Below are 27,115 nucleotides of genomic sequence, written 5' to 3'. Positions count from 1 at the left end.
ACATTCAATTGTGTGTGTGTCCACACAAATGCTCTAAGTGCATGTAGTCGACGGAGTGTGTCCATAGTACCGAGGCAACCGTCGACTTCCGGAGCATTGCACTGTGGGTAGCTATCCCACAGTTCCTGCAGTCTCCGCCGCCCATTTGAATTCTGGGTAGAAATCCCAGTGCCTGATGGGGCTAAAACATTGTCACAGGTGGTTCTGGGTACATATCGTCAGGCCCCCTTCCCTCCCTCCTTCTGTGAAAGCAAGGGCAGACAATTGTTTTGCGCCTTTTTTCTTGAGTTACCTGTGCAGATGCCGTACCACGGCAAGCATGGAGCCCGCTCAGCTAACCATCACCGTATGTCTCCTGGGTGCTGGCAGACATGGTACTGCATTGCTACACAGCCGCAGTTTATTGCCTTTTGGCAGCAGACAGTGCAGTATGACTGGTAGCTGTCTTCGACGTAGTCCTGGGTGCTCTTTTAATCGACCTCGATGAGGTCAGGGGCGCCTGGGCAAACATGGGAGTGACTCAGCCAGGTCATTTCCCTTGTTTCGTCTCATGGCAATTGAGTCCTACCAGCAGTGCACTGTCTTTTAATCTGCAGCTAGCAGAAGACGATGGCCAGTAGTCATACTGCACCGTCTTCTGCCGAGCACCCAGGAGATGTCGATGGCTAGTGGTCGTACTGCACAGTCTGCTGCCAGCAAGATGTATAAAGATAGATGAAGTGGCTCAAAACAAGAAATAGACCAGATTTGTTTTGTATTCATTTTCTCCTTCCTCCCTCCCTCTGTGAAATCAACAGCCTGCTAAATCCAGTTTTGAGTTCTATCCTTGAGGAGGCCATTCAGTTTCTCGCAAAGCCACCCCCTTTGTTGATTTTAATTCCCTGTAAGCCAACCCTGTAGCCATGTCGTCAGTCGCCCCTCCCTCCGTCAGGGCAATGGCAGACAATCGTTCCGCACCTTTTTTCTGTGCAGACGCCATACCTTGGCAAGCATGGAGCCTGCTCAGATCACTTTGGCAATTAGGAGCACATTAAACACCACGCGCATTATCCAGCAATATATGCAGCACCAGAACTTGGTAAAGCAAAACTGGGCGAGTAGGCGATGTCAGTACAGTGATGAGAGTGATGAGGACATGGACACAGACTTCTCTCAAAGCACGGGCCCTGGCAATGTGGCATCATGGTGCTAATGGGGAAGGTTCATGCGGTGGAACGCCGATTCTGGGCTCAGGAAACAAGCACAGACTGGTGGAACCACATAGTGTTGCAGGTCTGGGACGATTTCCAGTGGCTGCGAAACTTTTGCATGTGTAAGGGCGCTTTCATGGAACTTTGTGACTTGCTTTCCCCTGCCCTGAGGCGCAATAATACCAAGATGAGAGAAGCCCTCAGAGTTCAGAAGTGAGTGGCAATAGCCCTGTGGAAGCTTGCAACGCCAGATAGCTACCGGTCAGTCAGGAATCAATTTGGAGTGGGCAAATCTACTGTGGGAGCTGCTGTGATGCAAGTAGCCAAGGCAATCAAAGATCTGCTGATATCAAGGGTAGTGACCCTGGGAAATGTGCAGGTCATAGTGGATGGCTTTGCTGCAATGGGATTCCCTAACTGTGGTGGGGCCATAGACAGAACCCATATTCCTATCTTGGCACTGGAGCACCAAGCCGGCAAGTACATAAACCGCAAAGGGTACTTTTCAATAGTGCTGCAAGCACTGGTGGATCACAAGGGACGTTTCACCAACATCAACGTGGGATGGCCAGGAAAGGTACATGACGCTTGCATCTTCAGGAACTCTGGTCTGTTTCAAAAGCTGCAGGAAGGGACTTTATTCCCAGACCAGAAAATAACTGTTGGGGATGTTGAAATGTCTACAGTTATCCTTGGGGACCCAGCCTACCCCTTAATGCCAAGGCTTATGAAGCCATACACAGGCAGCCTGGACAGTAGTCAGGAGCTGTTCAACTACAGGATAAGCTAGTGCCGAATGGTAATAGAATGTGCATTTGGACATTTAAAAGCACGTTGGCGCAGTTTACTGACTCGGTTAGACCTCAGCGAAACCAATATTCCCACTGTTATTACTGCTTGCTGTGCGCTCCACAATATCAGAGTAAGAGGGAGATGTTTATGGTGGGGTGGGATGTTGAGACAAATCGCCTGGCTGCTGGTTACGCACAGCAAGACACCAGGGCAGTTAGAAGAGCACAGAAGGGCGCGGTGCGCATCAGAGAAGCTTTGAAAATCAGTTTCATGACTGGCCAGGCTACGGTGTGAAAGTTCTGTTTGTTTCTCCTTGATGAAACCCCCTGCCCCTTGGTTCACTCTACTTCCCTGTAAGCTAACCATCCTCCCCTCCTCCCTTCAGTCACCGCTTGCAGAGGCAATACAGTCTTTGTTGCTTCACATTCATGCAGTCTTTATTAATTCATGACACAAATAGGGGGATAACTACCAAGGTAGCCCAGGAGGGGTGGTGGAGGAGAGAAGCACCAGGAGGGGTGGTGGAGGAGGGAAGGACAAGGCCACACAGCACTTTAAAAGTTTAAAACTTATTGAATGCCAGCCTTTTGTTGCTTGGGCAATCCTCTAGGATGGAGTGGCTGGGTGGCCGGAGGCCCCCCCACCGTGTTCTTGGGCGTCTGGGTGAGGAAGCTATGGAACTTGGGGAGGAGGGCGGTTGGTTACACAGGGGCTTTAGTGGCAGTCTGTGCTCCTGCTGCCTTTCCTGCAGCTCAACCATACACTGGAGCATATTAGTTTGATCCTCCAGCAGCCTCAGCATTGAATCCTGCCTCCTTTCATCACGCTGCCACCACCTTTCAGCTTCAGCCCTCTCTTCAGCCTGCCACCTCTCCTCCCGGTCATTTTATGCTTTCCTGCACTCTGACATTGTCTGCCTCCATGCATTCGTCTGTGCTCTGTCAGTGTGGGAGGACAGCATGAGCTCAGAGAACATTTCATCGCGAGTGCATTTTTTTTTCCCTTCTAATCTTTGCTAGCCTCTGGGAAGGAGAAGATCCCGTGATCCTTTGAAACACATGCAGCTGGTGGAGGAAAAAAAAGGGACAGTGGTATTTAAAAAGACACACTTTATAGAACAGTGGGTACATTCTTTCATGGTAAACCTTGCTGTTAACATTACATACATAGCACATGTGCTTTCGTTCCAAGGTCACATTTTGCCTCCCCCAGCACGTGGCTAGCCCCTCCACCCTTCCCGTGGCTAGCAGCGGGGAACATTTCTGTTCAGCCACAGGCAAACAGCCCAGCAGGAATGGGCACCTCTGAATGTCCCCTTAAGAAAAGCACCCTATTTCAACCAGGTGACCATGAATGATATCACTCTCCTGAGGATAACACAGAGAGATAAAGAACAGATGTTGTTTGAATGCCAGCAAACATACACTGCAATGCTGTGTTCTACAATGATTCTCTGAGTAATTACTACAACTCCTGAGGAAGCTCATAGAAGGAAGGTAATATGGATGGGGGGTGTTCAGCTGTTGTGACCTGCACTGGATGTGCTATGTTTGTCTTTCTTCCACAGGACAGATGCGACTTTGTCTGTACAAAGTGCAAGCTGGTCTCTATACTGGAAGAGAAGGTTCAAGGTCTGGAGCAACAGGTATCAACCCTGAGTTGCATAAGAGAAACTGAAGATTTCCTGGACGAATGTCAGGATAGGCTTCTACGGGCACAAGGTTCTGAAGATTCAGAGCAGGCTGCACATCAGGGACAGAAGGATGGTGAAGAAATTTGGCATCATGTGACCTCCAGAAGAAAAAAGGGGAACGTCCATGTACCAGCAGGGCAGATACAGGTAAGTAACCGTTTTCATGTTCTCTCCACAGGTACTAATGCGGAGAGTGGACCAGATGATACATCTGAGGGAAGGCAGCAGAAGGAGACTCCACCGATTGGAAGGCATGAGATGCACTGTCCTAGGGTTGGGGGTTCCACGACCACCGCTCCCAAGAGAAGGAGGCGGGTGGTGGTGGTCGGGGACTCTCTCCTCAGGGGGACTGAGTCATCTATCTGCCGCCCCGACCGGGAAAACCAAGAAGTCTGCTGCTTGCCAGGAGCTAAGATTCGCGATGTGATGAAGAGACTGCCGAGACTCATCAAGCCCTCAGATCGCTGTCCCTTCCTGCTTCTTCACGTGGGCACCAATGATACTGCCAAGAATGACCTTGAGTGGATCACTGCGGACTACGTGGCTCTGGGAAGAAGGATAAAGGAGTTTGAGGTGCAAGTGGTGTCCTTGTCCATCCTCCCCATGGAAGGAAAAGGCCTGGGTAGAGACCGTCAAATCGTGGAAGTCAACGAATGGCTACGCAGGTGGTGTCGGAGAGAAGGCTTTGGATTCTTTGACCATGGGATGGTGTTCCAAGAAGGAGTGCTAGGCAGAGACGGGCTCCACCTAACAAAGAGAGGGAAGAGCATCTTCGCAAGCAGGCTGGCTAACCTAGTGAGGAGGGCTTTAAACTAGGTTCACCGGGGGAAGGAGACCAAAGCCCTGAGGTAAGTGGGAAAATGGGATACCGGGAGGAGGTACAAGCAGGAGCGCATGAGAGGGGAGGGCTCCTGCCTCATACTGAGAAAGAGGGGCGATCAGCAGGTTACCTCAAGTGCCTATATACAAATGCATGAAGCCTGGGAAACAAGCAGGGAGAACTGGAAGTCCGGGCACAGTCAGGGAATTATGATGTGATTGGAATAACAGAGACTTGGTGGGATAACTCACACGACTGGAGTACTGTCATGGATGGATATAAGCTGTTCAGGAAGGGCAGAAAAGGTGGGGGAGTTGCACTGTATGTAAGGGAGCAGTATGACTGCTCAGAGCTCAAGTATGAAACTGCAGAAAAACCTGAGAGTCTCTGGATTAAGTTTAGAAGTGTGAGCAACAAGGGTGATGTCGTGGTGGGAGTCTACTATAGACCACTAGACCAGGTGGATGAGGTGGACGAGGCTTTCTTCCGGCAACTCACAGAAGTTACTAGATCGCAGGCCCTGGTTCTCATGGGAGACTTCAATCACCCTGATATCTGCTGGGAGAGCAATACAGCGGTGCACAGGCAATCCAGGAAGTTTTTGGAAAATGAAAGGGACAATTTCCTGGTGCAAGTGCTGGAGGAACCAACTAGGGGCAGAGCTCTTCTTGACCTGCTGCTCACAAACCGGGAAGAATTAGTAGGGGAACCAAAAGTGGATGGGAACCTGGGAGGCAGTGACCATGAAATGGTCAAGTTCAGAATCCTAACACAAGGAAGAAAGGAGAGCAGCAGAATACAGACCCTGGACTTCAGAAAAACAGACTTTGACTCCCTCAGGGAACTGATGGGCAAGATCCCCTGGGAGAATAACATGAGGGGGAAAGGAGTCCATGAGAGCTGGCTGTATTTTAAAGAATCCTTATTGAGGTTACAGGGACAAACCATCCCGATGTGTAGAAAGAATAGTAAATATAGCAGGCGACCAGCTTGGCTTAACAGTGAAATCCTTGCTGCTCTTAAATACAAAAAAGAAGCTTACAAGAAGTGGAAGATTGGACAAATGACCAGGGATGAGTATAAAAATATTGCTCGGGCTTGCAGGAGTGAAATCAGGAAGGCCAAATCACACCTGGAGTTGCAGTTAGCAAGAGACGTTAAGAGTAACAAGAAGGCTTTCTTCAGGTATGTTAGCAACAAGAAGAAAGTCAAGGAAAGTGTGGGCCCCTTACTGAATGAGGGAGGCAACCTAGTGACAGAGGATGCGGAAAAAGCTAATGTACTCAATATTTTTTTTGCCTCTGTCTTCATGAACAAGGTCAGCTCCCAGATTACTGCACTGGGCAGCACAGCATGGGGAGGAGGTGACCAGCCCTCTGTGGAGAAAGAAGTGGTTCGGGACTATTTAGAAGAGCTGGACGAGCACAAGTCCGTGGGGCCGGATGCGTTGCATCCGAGAGTACTAAAGGAGTTGGCGGATGTGATTGCAGAGCCATTGGCCATTATCTTTGAAAACTCCTGGCGATTTGGGGAGGTCCCAGATGACTGGAAAAAGACTAATGTAGTGCCCATCTTTAAAAAAGGGAAGAAGGAGGATCCTGGGAACTACAAGCCAGTCAGCCTCACCTCAGTCCCTGGAAAAATCATGGAGCAGGTCCTCAAGGAATCAATTCTGAAGCACTTAGAGGAGAGGAAAGTGATCAGGAACAGTCAGCATGGATTCACCAAGGGCAAGTCATGCCTGACTAATCTAATTGCCTTCTATGACGAGATAACTGGCTCTGTGGATGAAGGGAAAGCAGTGGACGTGTTGTTCCTTGACTTTAGCAAAGCTTTTGACACGGTCTCCCACAGTATTCTTGCCAGCAAGTTAAAGAAGTATGGGCTGGATGAATGGACTATAAGGTGGATAGAAAGCTGGCTAGATTGTCGGGCTCAACGGGTAGTGATCAATGGCTCCATGTCTAGTTGGCAGCCGGTATCAAGTGGAATGCCCCAGGGGTTGGTCCTAGGGCCGGTTTTGTTCAATATCTTCATAAACAATCTGGAGGATGGTGTGGATTGCACCCTCAGCAAGTTTGCAGATGACACTAAACTGGGAGGAGTGGTAGATACGCTGGAGGGTAGGGATAGGATACAGAGGGACTTAGACAAATTGGAGGATTGGGCCAAAAGAAATCTGATGAGGTTCAACAAGGACGAGTGCAGAGTCCTGCACTTAGGATGGAAGAATCCAATGCACAGCTACAGACTAGGGACCGAATGGCTCGGCAGCAGTTCTGCAGAAAAGGTTACAGTGGATGAGAAGTTGAATATGAGTCAACAGTGTGCCCTTGTTGCCAAGAAGGCCAATGGCATTTTGGGCTGTATAAGTAGGGGCATTGCCAGCAGATTGAGGGACGTGATCGTTCCCCTCTATTCGACATTGGTGAGGCCTCATCTGGAGTACTGTGTCCAGTTTTGGGCCCCACACTACAAGAAGGATGTGGAAAAATTGGAAAGAGTCCAGCGGAGGGCAACAAAAATGATTAGGGGACTGGAACACATGTCTTAGGAGGAGAGGCTGAGGGAACTGGGGATGTTTAGTCTTCAGAAGAGAAGAATGAGGGGGGATTTGATAGCTGCTTTCAACTACGTGAAAGGGGGTTCCAAATAGGATGGCTCTAGACTGTTCTCAGTGGTAGCAGATGACAGAACAAGGAGTAATGGTCTCAAGTTGCAGTGGGGGAGATTTAGGTTGGATATTGGGAAAAACTTTTTCACTAGGAGGGTGGTGAAACACTGGAATGCGTTACCTAGGGAGGTGGTGGAATCTCCTTCCCTAGAAGTTTTTAAGGTCAGGCTTGACAAAGCCGTGGCTGGGATGATTTAGTCGGGGATTGGTCCTGCTTTGAACAGGGGGTTGGACTAGATGACCTCCTGAGGTCCTTTCCAACCCTGATATTCTATGACTCTATGATTCTATGATTCTACATGCTACTGGCCTGGAGCAGTAAAGTGTCCTACCATGGTGGATGGAATAAGGCTGCCCTCCCCAGAAACCTTTTGCAAAGGCTTTGGGAGTATATCCAGGAGAGCCACGAATGCCAGGGCAAATTAATCATTAAACATGCTTGCTTTTAAACCATGTATAGTATTTTAAAAGGTACACTCACCAGAGGTCACTTCTCCACCTGGCGGATCCGGGAGGCAGCCTTGGGTGGGTTCGGGGGGTACTGGCTCCAGGTCCAGGGTGAGAAACAGTTCCTGGCTGTCGGGAAAACCGGTTTCTCCCCTTGCTTGCTTTGAGCTATCTACAACCTCATCATCATCATCTTCCTCGTCCCCAAAACCTGCTTCCGTGTTGCCTCCATCTCCATTGAAGGAGTCAAACAACATGGCTGAGGTAGTGGTGGCTGAACCCCCTAAAATGGCATGCAGCTCATCATAGAAGCAGCATGTTTGGGGCTCTGACCCGGAGCAGACGTTCACCTCTCTGGTTTTCTGGTAGGCTTGCCTCAGCTCCTTAAGTTTCACGCGGCACTGCTTCGGGTCCCTGTTATGGCCTCTGTCCTTCATGCCCTGGGAGATTTTGACAAATGTTTTGGCATTTCAAAAACTGGAACGTAGTTCTGGTAGCACGGATTCCTCTCCCCAAACAGCAGTCAGATCCCGGACCTCCCGTTTGGTCCATGCTGGAGCTCTTTTGTGATTCTGGAACTCCATCATGGTCACCTCTGCTGATGAGTTCTGCATTGTCACCTGCAGCTTGCCTCGCTGGCCAAACAGGAAATTGAAATTCAAAAGTTCGCGGGCCTTTTCCTGTCTACCTGGCCAGTGCATCTGAGTTGAGAGTGCTGTCCAGAGCGGTCACAATGGAGTACTCTGGGATAGCTCACGGAGGCCAATACTGTCTAATTGTGTCCACAGTACCCCAAATTTGACTTAGCAAGGCCGATTTCAGCACTAATCCCCTTGTCAGGGGTGGAGTAAGAAAATCAATTTTAAGAGCCCTTTAAGTCGAAAAAAAGGGCTTCGTCGTGTGGACAGGTGCAGGGTTAAATCGATTTAATGCTGCTAAATTCGACCTCAACTCCTAGTGTAGACCAGGGCTAAGAGGGACATGGCATGTGGCTGCTACTTAGAAGGTCCCTGGGTTGGGGCCTGGAGTATTGGGTGGGCTTGGGTCCCCCGCAACAGCCATTGAGGAAGTGGGGGCTGCACCCTGAGAGAAGGAAGTTTGGACAGGCCTAGGGAAGGGACTGTACGTGGAATTGTTACCCTCCAGAAGGGGGCTGAAGTGAGACTGACCCAGCTAGAGAGCTGGGGTCAGAGGACTATAGGACATGCAAAGAGTCTCCAGGGAGGAAGCCCTGTGACCATAGGCACCAACTCTATGCCTGGGGTGCTCTGGGGCTGGAGCACTCATGGAAAAAAATAGTGGGTGCTTAGCACCCACCAGCAGCCCTGCCGATCAGCTCCTCTCCCTCCCCCACAGCACCTCCCAGTGGCCCACCAATCAGTTCCTCCCCCTTCCTCCCAGTGCCTCCCATCCACTACTATCAGCTGTTCAGCGGTGTGCTGGAGGAGAGGAGGTGGAGCGAGGATGGGGTGCACTCGGGGGAAGGAGCAGAATGGGGTGGGAAGAGGTGGGGCAGAGTGGAGGCAGGAAGAGGTAGGGCAGGGATGGAGTGTTGGGGGAAGTGATGGAGTGGGGGCGGGGCCTGAGGTGAAGCAGCAGTCGAACACCCCCAGGGAAATGAGGAAGCCAGTGCCTATGCCTGGGGTGCTGCTCCATTCCAGAGCAGGAACCTTCACATGTAAGCTGGACAACTAGGGCAGTGGTTCTCAACCAGGGGTACATGTACCCAAGGTGGTCTGCAGAGATCTTCCAGGGGGTACATCAAGTCATGTAGATATTTGGCTACTTTTACAACAAGCTACATAAAAAGCACTAGTGCAGTCAATACAAGCTAAAATTTCATACAATGACTTGTTTATATTGCTCTATATACTATACACTGAAATGTAAGTATTATATTTATATTCCAATTGATTTTTTTATAATTAGATAGTAAAAATGAGAAAAGAAGCAATTTTTCAGTAACAGCATGCTGTGACACTTTTGTATTTTTGTAAGCAAGTGTTTTTTAAGTGAGCTGAAACTTGGGGTTCTGCATTACAAATCAGACTCCTGAAAGGAGTACAGCAGTCTGGAAAGGTAGAGAGCCACTGAACTAGGGTTCTGAGATTGGTCCTCAGTCTCACCAACAGGGCCTGAGTCTGGGGAGGGCTACAGAGACATTGCCAGTGGAGGGGTACCATGATGGGTCCTGTTGTACTGTGGAAGGACTGACCCCAGGGAGGGCTACAGAGAAGGACACGCCCAAAGAAGGGGTACAATGATGGGCCCCTTTGAGCTGTTAAAGATTGAGCCGAGGGCGGGCTGCAGGGACATACCAGCTGAGGGTACTGTGATGGGCCCTATTGGACTGTTAAGGACTGAGCATGGAGAGGGCTGCATGACATTACCGAGGGCTCTGAAATAGGCCCGGTTGGATGGTATACCCCAGAAGGGGTTTGTTTTGCTGTGCACATGGACTGTATGTGATGTGGACAGAAGGCTGGGTCACCGAAGACCCGCCTCAGGAGTGCAGTGGCTGACCAGGGGCACAATGAGCGGAGAAGTTGAGAAAAATTGCAGGCGTGCCCACACTCACCTGGTGTACACTCACGTGAGGTGAGCCCCACACCATTACAATAATCTAATTTTTAATAATTGCCAATCAGTGGGAGTTGCACCTGTTTCACCAAAAGGAGTATTTATCCCAGAATCTTTAACATTCCCCTGGAAAGCCACCTGAGATGGGCATAAGGGGCCTTGGTTTCCCATCTTATCTAAAGGGTGGCACTTCTCTCAGTTCAACAGAGTACTACACTGTAATGCCACCATTGCCCACACCAGACTGCAGATCAGAGAGTGGGACTTGATTCCACAATCATCTTTCTGTCTAAGAAGTGATAGTGTTATCAGTTGAGTTATATTATTGTTCTTAGGGTGAACACCTTTTGGCTATCAGCGCTCAGTATCACTGTCCTAGCAAGGAGAAAACACCTAGACTCACAGATCCAGACCAACAAGCACATAGCTAAGAAGATGTAGAAACAGGGAGAAGAAAAATGTTTAACTGTGCCATGGACTTTCTCTTTCCATTGCACAGTAGCTCCAAGAAATTAGAACTTGCTACTTCAGCTGACATTTCAGCAAGTTGTTTTCTTCCTGGAGCGCTCTTCTCTGGCCTTCATGGAATGTGCAACATGTCCACAGCTCTTACATGCCACCCCCAACATATTTACAATAACACAGCTAAGTCATTCATTCATGACTAAGTTAAAGTAGCATTCAAACCTTCAAAGCATGTGATGTCTATAAACCCCATAAATTATGCTGGCTCTGTTATCTGATATAATGAATCAAATTCTTGGGTGAGTCACAATCTGAAATGGTGGTGGGTCTCATTCATCAGGTTTACCACAGCAGCCATTTAAAAAAAGTCTTTAATTTACAGCACTATGTGTTTCCCAGTGGAACAGCTAGGCAGCATAGCCATACTTGACTGATCCACTGTTAGATTTCCTACCTATCTCTGCAGCGAGATATGAAAGTTTCTTTTGGCTGGAATTAGAGGGCTATGTCCTGTAAGGTAACACTTGGAGGTTTTGTATATTTTAATTCAGTTCTTGGTTGTTCCTCCCTGCTTGTCTGCTGGGAGAGAAAAGTGGAGGAAGAGAGAACCTTTGGGGGCAGGCAGTAGTGTGACTACTCGTTTTCTCACATTGGCAATCAGTACTCATTCACTGCTGGTGGGGAGGTTAGAGGATTTTTTTTTTTATTAGACTAGTCTCTGGTGCAATTGGAAAAGGATCAGGGATAGTTGATTAACCAGAAAAGCCTCCCGAGATTTACTATGGATGTATCAAAGAATGATGGATGGGTAAGTCGAGAAAAGACCCTTCAGTTTGAACACCCGTATTTTTGTAAAACTGCTTCCTTCACTTTCTCCCATGGAGTAGGGCCCTATAACTTATAAGTTCGAGTTGTGACCCACTTTTTCTTGTAATTTTTTCCTTTCTGTTTTCTCTGACAGCAGGACTAGGCTTTGATCCAGACTGAAAACTAATTGCTCTCAATAGAGAGAGTAAACGTCTTTGGTATACAAAAAGAAACTGGATGGGAAATTAAAAAGGTGTGCTTTTGTTAGATTTTGACCGAGGCATTGAGATCGATTCGGAACGAATTGAAATAAAGGGTTTTGTTTGTCCCAAAAGACCTTTCAGACAATACCAACACAAGGAAGCTTTTATTTAAGATACTCTTCCCCAGAACTGGTTTCAACATTTGTTCAGACTCCAAGACCTGTGGTTTACTTAATATTCTGCAGGGAACGTATGCAGTCTACGCAAAAAATAAGCAAATCTGAACAAGTTTTGCTCAGAACTAAATTTGGTATTGTTAAGGTCCTGAATAAGTGACATTGCATTATCCGTTTGCCATGCAGCACTAATTGTAAGTAATGAAAATCCATTCAAGTACGACATTTAGTCCCAATGGACTTTTAAAGTACACTACTGGCCACCGTTCAAAGAATGACACAGCTAGTATTATAATTGATGGAGTCTGCCTATGCATATGCTGTCTGCTACCGTATATAGCTGAACAGTTTTTCTCAGATAATATTCTGTTAGTTCACACTGATATTTTTTTTTTAAAAGAGACATTTAATAAAAACAATCTCTCATCCTGAAGCAGTATTGTGGTAAGGGTGACAGCTGCCAGGTATTCTGCTGAAGCAGCTATGTTGCATAAACAGACATTATTTGACTAAAGTTTAAACTATTTAAAAATAACCTCTTGCGTTCCCTTTGTTTTCACTACCTGGATATGGTCACTGTCAGAAGTGTAGGACCTGCAGCTGAGGCACCAACCAGAGCCTACAGATTATGGGATGGGTGTGTGACTAATCAACATTTTTAAACATGACCATTTTTGTCACCACTGGGTGCTAGTGGTGTTTAAAAATGTTAGTTAAAACTAGTTAATTAACACACCACTCATTTTCCCAGTCTAGACAAGCCCTTAGAGGCAGGATGCGTGTATTGTTACTGCTCATTTTCCTGAGTTCCACTTTTCTCCCAACCATACATCCGTGCAATCCCTCCCCCCACCAAAAGAAGCCAGCAGAAGACACCCTGCAGTCAGTGGGGTTGCTCAAGTGTAACTGAGAGCAGAAAGTGCCACACTGACTTAAGAAATAAACATCTTTCTAAGATCAGATTTAGAACTTTTGGCCCAAATTTTTCTCGGCTGTATCAGTGTAAATCCAGAGCAACCTCCATTGAGTCATTGACACTGAGAGAGGAATTTGGCCCAGGATCACCTTAAGAGCCACAGGCTGTATCCAAACTGCAAAGAAAACCGACAGCACTGAGTCTCAGAACCCACTCTGGGCTCAGGCTGCAAGGCTAAATATAGCAGTGTAGACATTCCCGCGTGGGCTGGCGCAGATGGTCCAAGACTCTCCACCCTTGCCATGTTTCAGAGCCCGGGCCCCTGCCTGATCAGGAATGTCTACACTGCTCCTTTTAGCCCTGAACCCCAAGCCCTGTGAGCCTGAGTCAATGGATCCAAGCTCCCAGATTCAACGTCACAGTGTTTTCTTTGCAATCTAGACATACCCTTCAGTTAATGGAGTTACTGTGGGAAATGAGCTATTTTGGAGATTTTGCCATAGTAGCAGCAGCAACAACAACAAAAAAGGACAAATACTGAGATTTTTTACTTGATCCTTACTCAAGCAAACTCCCTCTGATTATCTGAGTAAGGGCTAATGTGATTAAAAACTGAAAAAACATGTCATGATCTTAGTCATATTCTAAAATGTCAGTGAACTGTATTTCCTAAGTTGCCCCAGCCACTATGGATGAAAGGTCTTATGCAGAGGTCTAGCACAAGGCCTATGCACCACTTAAATCCCTCAAAACAGGGCATAGCTGGGACTATTTTGAGGTCTTAAATGAATGTAAGAGGCACAGAGGCCTTGAGCTGCCTCCTGCACAGGAAGAGTTTCACTCAGTGTAAAGAAAACTTACTGATTTCTGCTTTATTCATGTGTAGGCCATTTTTTTGGTCTTGGGCCATGCATATAGTCTTTGGAGGGACATGAAATTGTCGAGTAGCAGCCTGCATAGAGCAGCAGGGAGACGGCAGATTACTAAACTGGCTGTCATACAGAAACCCTGATGTCGTAGGTAGCATTCTAAGGAAAGCTTTTTACTGAGTGTCAGTTACTATATAAAAGAGCAAAGATATATAGGTAGGAAATTAGGGTGACCAGATGTCCCGATTTTATAGGGACAATCCTGATATCTGGGACTTTGTCTAATATAGGCACCTATTACCCCTGACCCCATCCCGATTTTTCACACTTACTATCTGGTCACCCTATAGAAAATGCACAGTAACAAATTCTACTCTGTATCCCATGTGTTTCTAGGGCCTTAGGAAGATCAAGCTATTTCACCCCTCACTTTTCATTATGTTACATCATTCTGCAAATAGCCTAATGTAACTTTACACAATCCAGTACCCATGTAACAGTACAGCAAAGATCTATAGAAGCAAATAGGATTTTCCACATTTAGACAACGTCAAAAATATGCACAGCTTCCAAAAAAGATAGTTATTTACTGACTTCGTAAAAATGGTAAGACAAAGTTCTTAATTCCAGTAAAGCTTGTTTATTATATACTGAAGTTTTTGTGCGTGGAGGATATGGAGACTGGTGGTGGTTGTAAGCAGAAAGCAGTATGTAAAACTTTGAAATATTCCAGGTAGCTAATATGCACTAGCAGTCTATCCACTTTCCACTCCCCTCCCCCAATAAAAATCAAACAACTGCAGGACAAAGACAGGACTAGCAAAGTCAGTTTTCCTGTATTAATGTGAACCTTGTAAAGATTTAACTGGTGCTTGTGTCTAGTGCTTAATGAACCAAATCCTGAGAGGTGCTGAGTACCTGCAACTCATCAGATTAAATAAACCCTGAGGTCCTTAGTTTTACTCATTCCTTACTCAGGCAAACTCTGTGCACCAGAGCTGGAGTGGCGCTGAGCAGCTGTTGAATTCAGCAGGAGTTGCAGATGGTCAGCACTTCTCAGGATATGGCCTGTTGACTTCTGCTATAATTTTGCTTGAATAAAATCTGAATAAAGACCAGGTGCTCAGCTCTGATCATGACTTGTCTCAATGGGAATTCCTGGTGTTTACTGAGGGCACGATCCAGTGCTTCCTGAAGTCAGTGAGAAAAGTCTGAATCATACCCTTAGGTGTTTAGCACTTCTCCAGAATTGCCTTAATGTGATTAATATGATCTGAAGTGAATGTTTTAGTTATTCATTATTATTTTTAGTAGAGGCCTCAATCAAGGCATGGGGCCCCATTATGCTTTGTACTGTATAAATACATAATCCCTGCCCCCAGAAAGAGCCCTAGTCTAGGAGATAAATTTCAGATAAAGGTTCATTACTTAATAGCAACAGGAAGACATTATGAAGTGTGGAATCGACTTTAGACACCGTTTGAAAGGCATATGGTATAGACCGCTGCAACTTGGAGAAAGCTGCCCTTTTTCTGATTGGAAGTACACGCCGTTATGGAGGAGTGTTTCAAAGGCACAAGGGGAAGTTAGTTCCATTGACTTTCAGTTGTGTGCCAGACTCCCCTTTCTGCCTTTGAAAGTCTCTCCCTACCACTCTATTTTTAAAAGCTCTTTTTCAATGAGCACTGGAGCTGAAAAGTTTGTCCTGAAATATCTTAATGATACAGTATAGTTTTGCAGTGCACAGTCAGGCTGCTGTTACAAAGGGAAGTGAGTTGAGTTATACAAGCAACAACTTTCTCTGGGAGTTGAAGTAGAATTTAAGAATTTCCCTTTTTACCAATCTGATGATAATAGGTCTACATGATTGTATGACTCAGTGAGAGTCAGATCTTAAAACGTTGCAGGTACGAAAAAGCAAGTTTACAAGTCCGTGCAGAGCTGCATTCTCAGTATTGCCTCTACTCCACCCACAGCTAATTGTGGTGTCGATTAATGACTCTTGAAAAGACTCACGGCTGGCCCAGATCAGCTGACTCGGGCTGCGGGGCTATAAAATTGCAGTGCAGATGTTCGCGAAGTGGGAGGGTGCTAGAGCCAGGGCTCCAGCCCAAGCCCAAATGTTTACACTGCACTTGTAAAGCCCCACAGCCTGAGCCCCACGAGCCCGAGTCAGCTGACCCAGGGCAGCTGCAACCATGCTGTGGGTCTTTTATCACAGAGTAGACGTTTTCACCAAGCAGAGAGATAGTAGACTGGAGTTCTGTTTCCATGGTGAAATGCATGGAGTAAACACTTAATACATCCAAAACCGAAGGGGGGTTGTAGAAGTCTTGAAGTTTGTGCCTAAACTGGGCAATACCATCATGTTACAACACGTATTAGCCTGTCCAATGTTAGATATGATTTAGTACTTGGTGTGGTGTCATAGCGCTGCCCCCTGCCTGGAGTGCTCTCTTGCCGCAGGCCACAGCATAAGAGGCACGCCTGCCTCAATTCCCCTCCTTCAGAGTCCCCAGAGATAGTCCCCAGAGTGTTCCAAAGTATAACTATAGCCCTTGAGGGGCTCATTTATTACGGAATCCCATGCACATAAATCATAACAAATGTCCCACAAGAATAGTCCAGTCTTCCCCAGCATAATCCAAACACTATAGGTAACATCCAGCCCCAGCGTCCCTCTCCAGGTCCTGGCTCCAGTAGTGTGATGGAGCTAAAACACACTGGAACAGCGGTCCAGCTCCACTACACCACTGTGCCTCACCCCCCGCAGCCTGGGGACAGGGAGATACTTCACTTTAGGACTACACCACTGCCTGGCTCTCCAGCACAGCTCTGGTGTCCCTCCCATGGCCCGGCTCTTCAGCGCAGCCCTGGAGTCTCTCACCATGCCCTAGCTATCCAGCACAGCCCAGTCCTGTCTTGTACCGGGACAGCCCTTCCAACTGGAGTGTAACCATGCTTTTCCAAGTGGGAACCCCACACAGCCTCTCTGCTGGGAACATCCTTGCCAGTGCGCCTTCCTTCATTCTCCCTGGTCCTTTTCACTCTGGGTGAAGCTCTCTGGCCCTGAGATGTCAATTGGTAAGTTCCTCTGCTGCTCCCTTGCCTTCAACTGTCTCCATCCCTGGTTCTCTGGCTTGGGGACAGCAGCCAGCAAACCACTCTCACTGCTCCTCTGCCTTCAGCCTTTTCCCTGGTCCCAGACATACAGTCTCCTAGTTCATTCCTCCCTCTTCCCAGGGAGGGCCTGCAGAAATCTTTCTGCAACTTTCCCCAGAGACTTCTCCAGTCTCCTGACCAACTCTCACTGGGACTCTCCCTCAGTAGGTCTCTCCCTTACCTTTTATAGCCCCCAGGAGCTGCCTCACTCTCATAATTGGCTAAATGGGCGCACCAGCTCTGGCACAGGGGAGCTGGACCTACTTCATTTACTGGGGCCAGCCACCCTGTGACCTATAGACAAAAGACTATTGGGTTTAAACTTGTCTCAGCAGACAAGGTCTACCATGTGTTAATGTGTATCTCCTAATGTAGAGAAGACCAAGTAGTTATTCTTTTATTCTTTCCAATTCTTTTTGGTCCCAGTCCACCAAAGCACTTACACATGTGCTTAAATTTAAGTTTGTGAGGTGTCCCATTGATTTAAAGTTAAGTATGTGCTTAAGGCCCTGATCCACAAAGTTATTTAGGATCCTAACCTTTATTGTGTCAGTGAAAGATAGGAGCCTACATACCTTTGTAGATTTGGTCCTAAGTGCTTTGCTGGATAAAGCCCATAGTCTGAAAACAAAATGAAATCGTTGTTGGAACATCAAGTGGAAGTGATCCATCTAGCTGATTCTGTACAGTAAGATAAATGATAGAATAATAAGGCAGTTTTAGAGAAGAAATCAGAGGTGATGTGGGTGTTTTTATTAATCATTTGCCAGACATTTAGGACTCTGTGCACTAAGGGTGTATGTTAAGTGCCCTACTGGGGACTTGGGTGCACAAAAATGTGCATGCATAATGATAATTATTTTTAGCTGTTCTAGGCATTTCAGTTGCACATTTGAAAGTAAAAGGCAAACTTTTCAAATGTGGATTCCCTAAACTTAGACCTCTCAATCTACATAAACCCAAACAAAGGGCTTTATTTTCAGAAGTGCTGAGCACTTACCACATCGATTGAAGTCAAGCAAAGGGGAGTACACTTATAAAAAATTAGGCCACTTATTTACTGTTGGCATGTAACTTGAGGAACCCACATTAGAAGTTTTGGCCAAAAGATTTTACACACATTATTCTGAGGGCCAGAACTTTAGCTGAGGATCTGACTGATGTGTGTCTAATTCCTTAAAATGTGCAAAACTGAGAGAGACCAGGTAGGTGAGATAATATATTTTATTGGACCAACTTCTGTTGGTAGAAGGTACAATCTTTCAAGCTTCACAGAGCTCTTCAAGTCTGGGGAAATAAACAAAGTGTCTGAGCTAAATACAAGTTGGGCTCTTGCATTTTCTCAGGAAGTAATATTTAGTCTGGCTTCCTTCTCCTTCATATTGAGAAGTTTCCAGAAGTTGATCCAATAAAAGATATTACCTCACCTATGTTGTCTGTCTCATATCCTAGGATCAACACAGCTACAACAACATGGCAGACAAACCTGTTTACTAAGTTTAGGAGACAAATTTTCACTCCAACCTTGCTGAAAAGGAACTCTGGTGTCTAAATAGGTAATTATTCCTTCAGGTCTTCCAAGTTCCACTAATTTTTGCACTCTCATTCAAGCGCACAATAGATTTACTCACTGGAAAGTGTTATCCATTGAAAATGTAAATGTACATAAAATGACCAAATTTTCACACCACATTTTGAACCTGCAACAAAAAGCATCATTTTGAAAATCTTGTCCAAATTAAGAGGCTAGATTAATCCATCTTTCAAGTCTTAGGTCCAGATTCTTAGCCGGTGTAAATTGAATTACCTCTATTGAAACCACTGGGGCTATGCCAATTTATACTAATTAAGGATGTGGCCCTTAAAAATAAACTGAAAACTTCAATTAGATATAGGAAAAGAAACAGGAAACTACTTGTTTTCATGTCCACAAGACTTTAGGACTTGTCCTATAGTGGTATGACATTGTCCAACTAGACAGTAACTGGAATGAAGCCCGTTAGCCAACTTACACATAACAGATCATCATTTCTCACTAATTCCAGTATGGATTTTAACATTACATACTTACAAAAATTGCTTGGAAAATGCCAAATAATCATCCATCCTATGCTGTAGTTCTTCATAAGTAGCTGTGATATGTTGTCAGTACCTGTACATATGTTTGCACCGTGATTTTGATAACTTTACATTATGCAACTGTTATAAATGGTTGAGACATATTTAGTGTTAAAGGACACAATTCTATCATCCTTATTCATTTTAAATAATACCTTACTTGCAAATAGTCCCACTGAAATCAAGTATATTTCCCACAGTAGGATACTACACAATGTGAGTAAGGGTAGCAGAATTGGACCCAAAGCTCTGACAACTAATTTGTTTTTAACCATCCTAAAAGAGTTAGTATATATTGCCCCATATGTTACAAATTTATAGTCCCGTTTTTTGAAGACGTTAAGTTTTATAGGCATTTGAGAATTCATCAAATTATTTATTTTATGGGTTTTTAAATTTGATTACTGATCATAACATTATCAGTTGTTTACTGTCTACAGAGTTTAGAGTAGCAGCCGTGTTAGTCTGTATTCGCAAAAAGAAAAGGAGTACTTGTGGCACCTTAGAGACTAACAAATGTATTTGAGCATAAGCTTTCGGGAGCTACAGCTCACTTCATATCTGTTATACCTATAGCTTCATAGTGAGCTGTAGCTCCCGAAAGCTTATGCTCAAATACATTTGTTAGTCTCTAAGGTGCCACCAGTACTCCAGAGTGAATGCCAGCTTTGTGCAGCTAATAAAAATTGTTCTGGTGTATTCCAGTTACATGTTAAATATGTGGCTAATATGGCAACTTTTCATTTCTCTTCTTGATTAGAAGTTACAGCACCTACTTCAATCGTGGAGTTAAATCCTGCTCACCTTAGTTATGCAGGTTGTCCTATTGAAATCCACTCGTGTGAGAATTGGAGGCTTTTTGAGCTATGCAAACACATGGGGTGAAATCCTGGCCCTATTGAAGTCAATAGCAAAACTCCCTTTGGCTTCAGTAGGCTCCTGCCCCCAAAGACTTTTCATGTTCATGATTTTTCCTCCTTTCTACTTCCCATCAAACTTTATTGATAGAAAGAAGCCAGTATTATAGAACCATATTGCAAACATAATCCCAGCTTTAAAAGATGAGCTTTCCTTCTTCCCCTTATAAACATTTCCTTCTCCTACAGACTGGGTCTGAACCATCCCCTCAAGGACAAGTGGAAGATGTTCCAGTGAGCAGTGAAAGAACTGATGAGCCGGCTCGTCATGTCTTCTCTTTCTCCTGGTTAAACTCATTGAATGAATAACTATAATTCCGGCTGGCTTTGGATGTACTTACCCGAGAGGAGCTATGAGGCAGCAAGTGACCTGGCTGGAACCAACAAGAAATAATCCATATAAGGAACATCTTGATTAGGTTTAATTCCCAGGGCCTTATTTGAATTCCATTATACTGTATCTGATACTTTTAGATTAGAATGATGTTTGGAAATAGCTGAATAAAAGGAGTGGGAAAACTGGACTAATAGATGTGTTGATGAAATACTGTACTAAGAGTGACTGTGTGTTCAAGAAAAACCTGTTTCAGAGAGGAGAATGTTGAACAGAAGCTTCATGCTATAATTAGAGTTGCAAAATTAGTGAACATTATGATTGTTTGTAGCCAGCCTGGGTGTCCTGCTGTATTTTTGTAAGTGCTTACCCAAGACTGTTCGTTGAAATATGACCCCCTCACTACTCTTCACTACACCAGTTGGAGTAACTCCACCTTTTCAACTTATTGCTAACTCTTGTGGCAAATCCTTGACAAAATCCATAAAACTCAAAGGTAAGTCTAAAACTCCACTCAATACAACCAGGGTGCTGAATTATTCCAGCACAAATGGTGCTACTGCATGCTTGATGCGCAAGAACTGAGCGTAAATGGGGATTGCAAGAGGAGCTTTTCACCCTTAGATTTGTATTTTCCAGCTGTGGTTGATAGGTCACAATTAATAACACTCGAACCATTCAGAAATGTTATATTTTATATGGCTGTAGACAATAAAGATATAGCTGTAGGAAGCACTGGATTGGAACCCTTCCTGAATTATGTGGGATACAGATCTGTATGTGTATCTTCATTATCTGTATTTCCCCAAAAGGCAAGGAGAGGGCTCTGAATAAGTGTTTCAGCTTGTGCCTGTCTATATCCATATCTGTTATACCTATAGCTTCTCAACTTCCTTTGATACATGAAATCAACACTCACTTTTATCCTATTGAGCAAATTGACAGTAAAAGGGCAAGACCTTTGAAACCACAAAAGACCATTCTGAGCTGAACTGTGATGAGTTTATTGCAAGTATCTGTTAAAGAATGCATTTAAAAGATTATAAACCCATGGAAAAGGCTACCACAGTGCAGAGAGACGTGTCCAATATATACTACAGATATTTAACTAGTGAAACTGGTTACATAAACTGACATGCCTTTTATAATGGTGAGCAGATTGACACTGCACTTGATTCTGAAGGTGAAATCCTGGGAGTTTTCCATGGGCATCAGGATTTCTAACCCTAACACTCTAAGGACAGTTAGAAAAATTATTACAGAATTGAATACTGTATGAGTATTTCCTAATGGGTGCTGACTGTCATCATCTCTGAAAGAGTTCAATAGTCTTTGAGAGTCATAAATACATTACAGGGTCAGGGTCTAAGAGCCAGATCCAAAGCCCATTGAAATCAAGGGGAATCTTTCCATTGACTTCAATGGGCTTTGGATCAGGCCCTGAATACATAGCTCTTCTTATAGCACCATGACTGACAGTGAAGACATACATTTTTTTTCATGGTACCATAGTCAATAGCATAAAATGGTTGATTAATAAATGCCAGAAGGCAGTATAGTCTAATGTGGGAGCCAAGTAATTCTTGAATACAAAGCCCAGTTCTGACAACAGTTTGAAAGTAGCTTACCTACCATCTATGTTGTTTCTGTTTTTCCTCCTGTAAAATGGGACTATGTAGGATGGGTTTGAGGATCAGTTAGTTAATATTTGTCCAGAGCTTTGAAAGAACAAAGTATATATTAAGAGTTAACAGATATCTTCACTGAACAGCAGTAAAATTCATCACCGCACCCAATTGTGTTTTTTCCACAAGATTTTGTTCTCAATGAATATTTGCAGCCAGGACTCAGACTTGTCTGCATTGGTTTCACAAAATCCTTCTTTGAACTCTTTTTTCCTGATGATTCATAAGATAATAGGAGAAAGCTGATTTCATAAATATGACAGATGTATGAATCCAGTAAGGAACTGTCCGTTTCACGTACTCAGGCGAATATGAGAATTTAAATAGTGTTAAACAAAATCAATAGCACTTGAGTGATTTCCTTAAACCAAACATTTTCAAAATCAGTTGCATGACACCATAAAGTGCATTTAGCTGCTAAAAGGCACCCCTGCACACAGATGCATCCCCGAACTCAACGCTCACTCGTGTTAATTACAGGTCCACGAGATCCTACCGTCTCTCCAGTCACAACACTCCAGCTGTATTCTATGGGAAGTTCTTACGCACAAGGATGGCAGTGTAGAGCCCAAGGAGGAGAATTTTCTCCAGAGACTGAAGCCTCCTTTTAGAGCAATTTAATTCTTTTGGGCTTAAATTCACATTCGGCCAGTCACACGCTAGACCCTTCGGGGCATGTTACAGAGTTTGAGGTGTAATTCCCTAATTAGAGACTTTCATGAAAGTACGGGCTCCACCCAAGAGATTGGAACATCTGCTTTGAAGTTAACACGATTTAACCCAGTTCTCCGTTCCCCGTGCCCCCAAACTCCCACTAGTGTGAGTGAGTTAGCGAGTTAGTGCAGGATTGGGCGTTGTGTGTGTTTAGACCGTCCAAAAAGGCTTTCAGTCTTCCCTAATGACTCTTTCGGAGCTGTTGTGGCATTAGACCCTGCGCCAGAAGCGTTTAGTCATGCACGGGATGGTTGAGTTGCTGGACACACAGCAGCTCGCTCAAATCTGGCATCTCGATAGATTATACAGCGAGTTAGGGTGAAGTTCGCCAGCACATTTATGTCTGTTTGAAGGGTTTTGTAGAAATGTTTCTTCTCGTGGACAGAAATTGTTTTTTCAACGTCAATCATTCAACTTTACAAAATAATCACCAATGGCATTGCCAAGCATGTGGCTTAATCCCCGCAACACTTCGTGTCAGATAGTTCTCAGGTGCAAAAATCTTCCAGCTCGTTTTTTTTTTTTTAACAGCATTCCTGTAAACCCAGAACAGTCGCACTAATTGTGTTTAAATTGGAGACAAGAAAAGCGGGGAGGGGGCTAGACTGGCTTTTTGAAGGACAGGTTTTAGCTTGGAGTCATTTTATTTTAACAGAGCTGAATTAAACAATTGAATTTGGGAGCGGATAGTGAAAATGCGGCTATGTACCATGTTGGATGCATTTTCTGCACAGGGAGTCCATGCGATGTTAAAGAATATAATCGGGAGAAAGCATAAATATCCCCGAAACCCTTGAACTGCAATAAAGTCCTCGTACAGACCACACCCGTAGCTGTATCCTCATAATATGCCCGTTGATGGGTCCTATAATTTATGTACACTCGTTTTACACCTATCACTGCTTGAGCTATCAGCGTGCAGGTATTGGCCAATTCTCCTTTCATTTCAGCGCTGTTATGGGTGGGTGAGTGTAAAAAAACCCAAAACAAATAGCTCAGGGAAAGCTTTCTTTATATATATATATATATATATACAGAAAGGAAACCCCTGCCGAATCTAGAAGACCCCCAAGGCAAGAAAGTCTATACAACCACAGTTACTTTGCAGCTTTTATTAAAAATATAAATATTAAACATTCTCTTACACACCAAAATTGACCGAGCGCTGAAAAGATGTTTTATTACGGAAATGGTACAGGAAAAAGTTACTCGCAGTAGCTTACAGAGATCCCCCCCCCCCCGCCACAGACACACACACACACAAACACACACCTTTCCCCACAAGAAAAGTCTCTCTCTTGTCCAAAGGCTGCTTTGAACCCTTTTTTCCGCTGTCCCCATCCTAAAGTAGCGATGTCACTAGAATAACTTCGAAATGGAAACATAAAGGCGGGTAAGTTACGAATGACACTTGTCTCGTCACTGCACGGGGATACACTGCTGGGCATGCTAACCAAGGGACGTGGGCTCTGGCCAGTGTACACCCTCTATGTTTAAAGCTATATAAAAATACAGAGATGACGCCAGAGCAGCACTATGGTATATAATACTGTATAATGTTGTGCCGACTGCAGGATCTCTTTGGCAAGGCGCGGCCGCTTCATTTCCCGATGATCTCCATCAGTTTCCTGTTGCTGTGAGCCTGCTGGGCTAACTGTTCGGCTCTGGCCATTTCCAAGACTTCTCGGAGGAGGTGGAAAGTCAGATCCAGGGAGATCGGGGGCTCCTCGGATCGCTTCCCCCTCGCCATCGCCTCCCGGGGCAGGCTCTCGGCTTCCCCCTCCCCGGGGCCCGCCGCAGGCTCGGGCGAGCGCTCGGGGAGCGGCGGCGGCGGGGGCTGCCCCGCGGCTCGGAAAAAGTTGGTGGCCCGGGCGCCCGCCGGGAGGCGGCTGCTGCTGCTGCTGCTGCTGGGGGCGAAGGAGGAGGCGGCGGGGCTCCGGTGGAGGCTGCCCAGCCGCAGGAAATACTCTTCTCCCATGCGGAGCAGCACGGGCAGGCTCGGCGGCGGCGGGAGGGCATCCGGCGGCAGCGGCGCGCTGGCGGCGGCGGGGGGGCTCCCGCGGAGGGCTCTGCACTCATGGCGGGGCAGGAGAGCAACCAGCAGGATCCCTGTGGAGACCAACAGCTGGAGCTTCATGATCAACGCCCAGATCTGCAACGGGGACAGAAGCGGGGAGGGAGGGAGGGGGGGAGGGGGAAGGCGCGGGGCGGGGAGAGAAAACCTGCCGCGTTGGAGTTAGACTGGCCGGCCAGGGGAGCGCACAGCCCTGCCGGGCCGACCCCAGGGCCGGAGCCGCCCGGGCCGCTCTCCGTGGTGCTGAAGGCCCGGCCCCGCCCCGCGCCCCCCCGGTCTCTGGCCCTGCCCCAGGCGCAGGGGGAGAGGGTTCCCTCTCCGGCGGGCTTACAGCGCTGGCTGACGCCCCAGCCCCTCAGAGGCGCGGAACGGAGCAAGCCCCAGCCCCGGGCGGGGACCAGCTCCGGCCGCGGAGGAGAAAGTCCCGGCGCTGCAGGTACCACGGCGAGCCACCGGGTGACGGCAGCCAGCCGGGGCTGGGCGGGGAGCAGGCGTCCCATTTAAAAACGTCCCGCGGCCTGGCTGCTTCCCAAGCAACGTTACAGCCGGCGCCGAGGTCGCTGCTCCCTCCCGCAGGGCCCCCAGGCCAGCGAGTGTGCCGGGCTCGTTTGCAGGATCGGCAGCCGGTCGCCCGCACCCACCCGCCGCGCGTTCGTCCGAGCCCCGCAGCTGCCCCCGGGGCAGGCAGAAGTTCGCTCTGTTGCGGCGCACGCCGGCGATCGCTGCCTACCTGGGAGATGCCGCGGCCGGGTCCCAGGGCAGGTGAAGGCGGTCCGGGCCGGGGGCTTGCCGAGGTCCCGCTGTCACTCTGCCCGTGTCGTCTCTTCCCCAACTTGTGATCAGATTTTCTCCTAATCAGCGCCCGGGTGCGTGATTTTTATAGCATAGACCCGCTTCTGGAATCACGCAGCCCTTGCCTAATAAGCTGACGCTTTCTTGACAGCTCGATTGCGTGCCCCGATCCACTGCTGAATAAATCATGGGGGCCCTTTCGGAGCAGCGACGGGCCGACTTGTGCTATCGCAACCCAGAATCTCACATCCAATTATATCAACAGATACTTATCGCCTCCGTGGTGACGTCAGCCGGAGCTGGGTCGGGGGAGCGGAGCAGGGCGCTCTCCCATTGACAAAAATCCTTGAATGAGATTTCCCAACGGGAGCTGAAAGCAACAGCGACCGACTTTTTACTATGAAAGGCCAAGAGGGTAGAAAACTTTCCACTCGAGTCCCGCCTGAGAAGTACCTGCCGTCAGCCCGGATCCAGAGCCGGGCAAGGCTGCTAATCAGATTCAGAGCTTGCAACCTGGCTTTGTCAACCTCCCGGTCCCTTCCCGAGCGAAGTTATAGTCAGAATGAACTAGAGACAGAGTTTGCTCTATTGCCAACACAACTCATCCCCAGTACCAATCTATATGTAAGAACACACAAGAACAAGTACAACACCCCCATAGAAAAGTCCCGATAAAGGACCCTGAAGTGAGATTTTGCCAAGAAGTTTCCCCATCGCTATCTGAAGATGAGAGGTCCGAGATACACATCTCCAGTTGAATATCTTAACACACTTAGCTGTTCTGAAAATTTAACAATCGGTAACACACACTCAGGTTAAATTTCCAGTAAAGCGGGAGGTAAAATCCAGCCAATGAGACTCACGTACTAAGGAAGGGATGTGTTTTTATGGGAACCCTACTGTTTGAAAACACATAAGCGACATCAAACTGAGAAACACAAGATCTGTTGTTGGGGTGTCAGGTTTGCTGGTGTCTGTGTTTGCAAATCGTAGGGCTAACGTCACCGCTTCAGGATGCTTACTGTAAGAGAAATCAACGCCTGCATTTGAAATTAACCTGAGACGATCAGATCGGTGCCAGGTAGGAAGTGTTCTCACTAAGTCTGTTGAAGTGTCTCATTCAAAAAATCCCTGCAAACGCGACAGTTGCCATTAGGTTATACACTAACCCTGTGATCCGAATTTCTGTATTAACAGTCAGTCAATCAACCTACATATAGCGATGGGGATTTATTGGAAACTTCCACTTTTCTTATCCTTTGTTTGCTGCTTCATCCGTGAGAAGTCAGAAGCCTGGCAATCTATCTACAGAGTCTCCTCCTGTGTATACCATGCGGCCATTATTTTCCCATTGAAAACATCTTGTCAGTGTCAGGAGACCCTGGGCTTTGCCGTCTAGAAATTAACAACACATGAGTGAATGGCTGTTAAAATGCATTCAACGGCATTTGAGGGCAGTTGTCTGGATGAAAATGCTACTATTGTGTTTGACGATACACTTGTTTCTTTGCTGCGCGGTGATCAAAAGAGCCCTTCACGCTTTAGGCAGTGGATGAGAGCTCCGGCGGGCCGTGCGGAAGGGCTGGGAAGGGATGCAGTGCGGAGGGATGCATCCTAGGCACAGCCGTGAGCGGGATGCTGCTGTAGAGCCTCCAACAAAAACTAGAGCCCCATGAATATATGGTAA

General features: G+C 46.5%; 2 protein-coding genes across 12 annotated transcripts in view; one reads left to right on the top strand and one right to left on the bottom strand.

The window, feature by feature from the left end:
* The window catches only part of TRIM55 (tripartite motif containing 55), a 64,114-nt gene extending 43,761 nt beyond the window's left edge, over positions 1-20,353 (top strand). For 4 of the 11 annotated variants that reach the window (XM_073331006.1, XM_073331007.1, XM_073331004.1 and 1 more), the window contains one exon: positions 20,019-20,353. In XM_073331006.1, the coding sequence (XP_073187107.1) occupies positions 20,019-20,138 (120 nt within the window). In that variant the 3' untranslated portion in view covers positions 20,139-20,353. Of the gene's footprint in view, positions 1-3,549; positions 3,823-11,622; positions 11,722-18,246; positions 18,351-20,018 lie in introns of all 11 variants that reach the window. The other 7 variants (XM_073331001.1, XM_073331002.1, XM_073331003.1 and 4 more) reach the window with 5 other exon arrangements.
* Positions 20,354-23,659: 3,306 nt separating this feature from the next.
* CRH (corticotropin releasing hormone) lies at positions 23,660-25,812 on the bottom strand. The gene is made up of 2 exons (XM_073331021.1): positions 25,367-25,812; positions 23,660-24,714 (listed from the first exon to the last, which is right to left on the bottom strand). The coding sequence occupies exon 2, from the start codon at positions 24,697-24,699 to the stop codon at positions 24,163-24,165; it is 537 nt and encodes a 178-aa protein (XP_073187122.1). The 5' UTR covers positions 24,700-24,714; positions 25,367-25,812; the 3' UTR covers positions 23,660-24,162.
* Positions 25,813-27,115: the final 1,303 nt, after the last annotated feature.

Source organism: Lepidochelys kempii, chromosome 2, assembly GCF_965140265.1.
Source record: "Lepidochelys kempii isolate rLepKem1 chromosome 2, rLepKem1.hap2, whole genome shotgun sequence".
Classification (NCBI taxonomy): domain Eukaryota; kingdom Metazoa; phylum Chordata; order Testudines; family Cheloniidae; genus Lepidochelys; species Lepidochelys kempii.
This window is presented reverse-complemented; position numbering and strand designations above follow the sequence as displayed.

What these genes read in the sequence shown, in the direction of transcription:
- CRH (XM_073331021.1), bottom strand. Translation starts at nt 24,699, where the DNA reads ATGAAGCTCCAGCTGTTGGTCTCCACAGGGATCCTGCTGGTTGCTCTC.